At 34.2% G+C, this 5433-nt stretch overlaps 1 protein-coding gene across 3 annotated transcripts in view; it reads right to left on the bottom strand.

Annotated features, from left to right (window-relative positions):
- The window catches only part of LOC106688072 (uncharacterized), an 18721-nt gene extending 16100 nt beyond the window's left edge, over positions 1-2621 (bottom strand). For all 3 annotated transcript variants that reach the window (XM_014432355.2, XM_014432356.2, XM_024361319.1), the window contains exon 1: positions 2380-2621. In XM_014432355.2, the coding sequence (XP_014287841.1) occupies positions 2380-2402 (23 nt within the window). In that variant the 5' untranslated portion in view covers positions 2403-2621. The remainder of the gene's footprint in view (positions 1-2379) is intronic.
- Between the last annotated feature and the right edge of the window lie 2812 nt (positions 2622-5433).

Here is a 5433-nt window from a genome sequence, read left to right as displayed (position 1 = left end):
CAGTAAAATTACTTTTTGAACTAAGATTGATAACAATTTTATTAAATGGATTGTAACTTTTTACCCAGCTTCTCAGCCACTTAAATGTCGTATTCTATTATTTCCATTTAATATCTTATTAAGTTATATTTTTATTGTCTTTGTGTATATATGGGTGATAGTTAGGGTAGTACAAATTGCAAATTACCACATGCGAAAGCCCTTGGACGTGTTATTTGGATTAATAGAAGGGCCCTGAAAAATAAGCAGTTATTTCACAGTAAAAAATTGTATTACTTTAATGAAAATTATGTATAAATACTATTTTAAATTAATAAGACTGCCAAGTATAGTAAGGAAAAATAAAAAATGGTGCCTGTTTCAAAACATTAAAAAAAAAAAAATCAATTTTTCATTTAAAACTCTCTAAACTTTGAAAGTATCTACACTAGAATAATTAAAGAAAACTAATCAACACTAGAATAATTAATGTACTATTACTTAAAGTAGAGTAAATTTGCTAAAATATTAGCCCTAATTAAGCTGCTTAATAATTTCCTAGATCCAATTTTTCTGTTTCAAAAAGTTAAAAAGGATTAATTTTTCATTCAGAGCTCTATATCTTTAAACTATCAACAACAATAGAAAACTTAATAGAACTTTATTTAAAGTAGAGTAATTTTGCTGAATCCTAAGCTTAAATCGCGCTATTTACTTTCAATAGTTCCCTAGATTAGTTGTTAAAAATAAAATTTCATAAAAAATGTATTGAGAATAAAGTACTTATTGAATATATTTTAAGAAATCTATTTCTCGAAAACCATTTAGCGTACAGATGTCTATTAGCTACCAAACTAATGCTAGTTAAATGCACAGTAATGTAGTTTGTAATCTTTTTCTACTTATGACAAAATGAATTCACCAAATGTTAATTTATATTTGTTCCAATAAATTTTTTGATTTTTGAAAAAATACATCTCAGAAACCATTATATGTACACATGTCTCCCAGCGTTCATAATATAGGTAATATAACTTAATATAAAGTAGTTTATTACACGAATCTATGTAGGAATAGTTATTTTTATGATATTCGCATATGAATATAAATTTTAACAAAATTTAAAAACAACTAGTAATTAATTTATTTTAGCAAATATCATAAATACTACTACTTCTAGGAAGATAAATGTCATAAACCACTTTATAGTACATTTAATTAGCTTTGATTTGAGTGGTAATAGACATATACACATCGTAAGGATTTTTGAGAAATAGATTTCTCAATATTAATTCACTAACTTCTGATTTTCAATACATTTTTTATGGAATGCTGCTTTTTAAAAAGCTATATCTCAGGAACTATTGATTGTAAATAGCTCTATTACTACTCATGATTTTAAAAATTTACCCTTCTTTAAATTATGTGATTTTAGGTTTTATAATATTGTTGGTAATTTAGAGCTATAGAGCTCTGATAAAAAATTAAGGGAAATCAGAAGTGAGGTTTCCTCATCAACTTGAAGTGTGAGTAAAGAGAAGATGATTTTTATGCGCCTTCAAATGGGTCATACGCGCATGACCCATGGTTATCTTATGGCCCGCGATTCTCCACCTGCATTTCAAACTTGCGGAACAGGACTTAATGTTAAACACATTTTGACTGAATGCCGGGCACATAACTCCCTCAAATCTTTTTACGATATACCAGCGGATCTCCATTCCACCTTGTAGGATAACAAACAAACCGTGGATAAACTATTTGAGTTTCTCCATCATTCCAAACTATACCATAAAATTTAATCAAATTTTACCTCAGGCCTCCATGTTGCAGTAGTTTCACATTTCAATATAATCGTATTCATGAATCCGGCTCCTTGTACGGAGGACAAGGGTACAGCCCAAAAGTCTTAAAGGACAAGTCTATCCTTTGCTATTTCGGAAATTAAGGCAATAATGATAAGAGTTCGGTGCCTTAAAATAATTAAATAAAAAAAAGAAGATATGAAACCAGTATTTTTTGTTTCCCCTTCCTGTACTTGGCATACTCATTAATTTAAACTAGTAATTATACATAATTTTCATTAGAGTAATATAAAATCAGGGTGAAATACCTGTATTTTTTCTCCTCTTGGGCCTTTGTACTAGATTAGCTGGTACATGTTATCTGAATTGTTGGCCAACCCGTCCAAGAGTTAGTATCGTTTTAGAACTAATAGCAAATAAATATTTGTTTTATCCACATTTTAATTGGTCAAAGAATTCCCCAAACCATCAGGATATTTAATTCACCCAAGTTTAAATTGAAAGTTTTGAGCAATGAGTAATCGGAAATACCCAATTATAAACACCTCATTATGAAGCATAGACAGCATGAACAGTATTAAAAATTAACTCTCACCTAAATTTGAAGAACTGAACCATTTCAGATCACGCCTTCTATCTTTGGCAATTTGGGCGCAAAGCTTGCCTAAATTCTTTGACGTATACGTTACGCGTTTTATAAACAAACATTATCATTCTTAATATTATTAAGTCGGTTTACTTTCCTTCTTGACTCCAGCAACAAAACCTGTATTGTTTAGTTAGGTACGTTTTTTAAGATATTTAAACTTTTCAAACATAGTTCTAATAGATTTTCTAAAATAACATGTGCTACCATTGTTAAGAACAAATGTATAAATCTCAAAAGTTAACTAATTCTTTCCACAAATCTTAAATAATTATTTATTTTTTTATTAAAACACCCCCATGGGCCACCTGACTGTGGGCCGATCCCTATTTTTGAGCTGGAATCGGGCTTGGAATTACGAGTTCAGTGATATAACCACTAAACTATCCTTCTCTTCCTTCAATTGTTGTAAGTTGTAATGTTATCAGAATTATTATCTGAATGGTACATGCAAAAATGCCAAAAAATATACAAATCTTATACTGGAAAAAGTGAAGAACATCTAGAAAAGATATAAGAGCTCCAGAAAGCAACTGGCCAGATCGATAGGAAATGATGGGCTGGAATCATTCCGGGTTCCGCTTCACCATTCAATCCGTTTAGTTTTCTTTTATCTTATGATCTTCATTTTTGTTTGTTTATTTTACTTGCTTTTTTAAACTAACCATCATGTTAAAAAAAGGGAAATGGCCAGGTAGTTAATAAGAAAAAACCTTTACTCTTATATTTAAAGTAAACACAATCCAAAACCTAATCTCATGCTATTCTATTAGATAATTAAAACTGTTGATTGTATATCATAGGTTTTAGAACCAAATGTTTATAATTACACTTTTCTACTTAGTTTACTTGTTATCAATACAGTTGTATTTTTGATGGTTTGGGTGGTTAGGGTGTTTATAATGGAAGGATTGGTATCTGGTTCAGACTAGATCGGATAAATCTGGAACATTGAGGTCCTTGAGGAGATGGATGATTTTATTTGTGACAAAGTAAGGAACATCAAGCATTTTAGGTAGGAATTCACTTTTTAAGGATCAGATACGAGAGGAATTTGGAGGTTTAGTGGAGCCCTAAAGCTCATCTCCGTATGTCCAGAAAGGCCTCATTATAGTCATGTAAATCAGTATTTTCTAATGGATTGGAAGTTTATACCGTTTATCTAGTAAGTGCTGTAATACTTACTCGACGTGCAGCTTCCTGAATTATATGAAATGATACTGCAGAGCAGTCGGTCGCTTTACGAAGGGTAAAGGTGATTTGATGGGATTTATTTTGATGTTCCCATTTCAACTACATTCTTTGAGGTATATGATGTGGGATTGGAGAGTTTTGGGTTCAATTAAAGGGTTGCTGTTAACAGCGAAATTATAAAATTATTGACATACGTGGTGAGGATAGTGTTATGATTGGTTGGGATATCAGCTGTATACCCTGAGTAGAGGATACCGAGGATATTACCTTAAGGAACACCAGCGGACTGAAATAAAAAGAAAATGAATATCGTAAACACAATATAAACTCATATTACTGCCGATCAATTTTAGACCACTAGTTGGTGAAAAAATTTTAATTTTCTTCTGTTTTATATGTTCCTATTTTGAAATATAAAAACCAGCAAGCGTACAACGTACCTCCCTGTTAAATCAGAAGTGACGTCACCCCTTGGATATCAAAAACTAAACAGGTGTGCAGAAAGGTGATTTTGATAGGCCTTCGAATAGGTCATACGGGCCAGATCCAGAAATATATTATGGCCTCTGATTCTCCACATGCATGCCAGACTTACCAAACGCGACTTGTGGGATTTAAGTATCCGATATTTTCGGTTCCTTTTTTGATTTGTATAAAGTTGGGTTCGGCGGTCTCAATTTCTGATGCTTCTCCCCTTGCCGCGGACACCGGAAGACCCCGAAGACACCGCAACATCAATCCCGCCCCAAACCATGCACCAAGCTATGACCTGGCTTGCCCCTACCATCACGCCATAGTCGAGGGCATGCTGGTCAGCCACTAATCGAGACAGACCCAACCGAGAAGCAACCGCCGTAGCGAGACTTCCAACATAGTCATCAGAAAAGCCATATTCTGTTATCTATGAGAGCACCCTAAATTATTGTTCTTAAATTATAATAATTCTCATTAGACTAATACACTAACTCAATCTGCCCCTCCAGGGAATTACCACTTGGTCTTGTCAAAAATATAAACAAGCTATGACAGAAAGATCTCACATTTTAAACCCACTTTGTTCCACACTAATTATATACAATTTAAAATACTATCGGGGTACCTGAAATATGACACGAGCAGGTCTCGATGGAACCACGACTTACCTTCAAACACATTTGAACTGACTGCCGAACAACTGACTATGTCGGGGTTGTCTGGTCTTAGGCGGTTTTTCAGCCTGATATACACTTTACAGAAGGCCCACGACAAAGTGTATTCATTAGTAGGTAAGAAAGGAAGGCCGTGCCAGGGGATGAGCCCTGGACACTGACTAGGTAGAGGAGGTCTAGGCTAGAAAGTTTGAGGCAGAATAACAGTTCTAGTTGCTGAGATGAAGCGGATTGACTAGAACTGTCAAGATAGGAGCCAGCTTACTAGTTTCCGAGATGAAGCGGACGGACCAGTAAGCTGATAAGGCTAGGTGCAGCTCTAGTTGCCGAGATGAAGCGGACGGACAAGAACTGTCAAGATAGGAGCTAGCTTACTAGTTGCCGAGATGAAGCGGACGGACCAGTGTAATCGTTAAGGATTAGGTTACAATCTTAGTTGCCGTGATGAAGCGGACGGACTAAACATCCTGGAGAAATGAAAAGGAGATAGGCCATCGTCTAAGGTGAGCATGATAAAAACTAACTCTAGTGAGAATAGATTAGCAATGAACTTCACTATCTCAAATAGAGTGTAAGCCACCAGTGCTATGACTAGATCTGGAAAAAAGCTTGATTTAACGGATCAATCCCGGTGACAATTGAAGCCCTCATGTGATCGGTT

Source organism: Halyomorpha halys, unplaced genomic scaffold, assembly GCF_000696795.3.
Source record: "Halyomorpha halys isolate HHAL.00 unplaced genomic scaffold, Hhal_1.1 Scaffold1049.1, whole genome shotgun sequence".
NCBI lineage: Eukaryota > Metazoa > Arthropoda > Insecta > Hemiptera > Pentatomidae > Halyomorpha > Halyomorpha halys.
The sequence above is the reverse complement of the archived record's forward strand: the minus strand, read 5'-3'. Positions and strand labels throughout refer to the sequence as shown.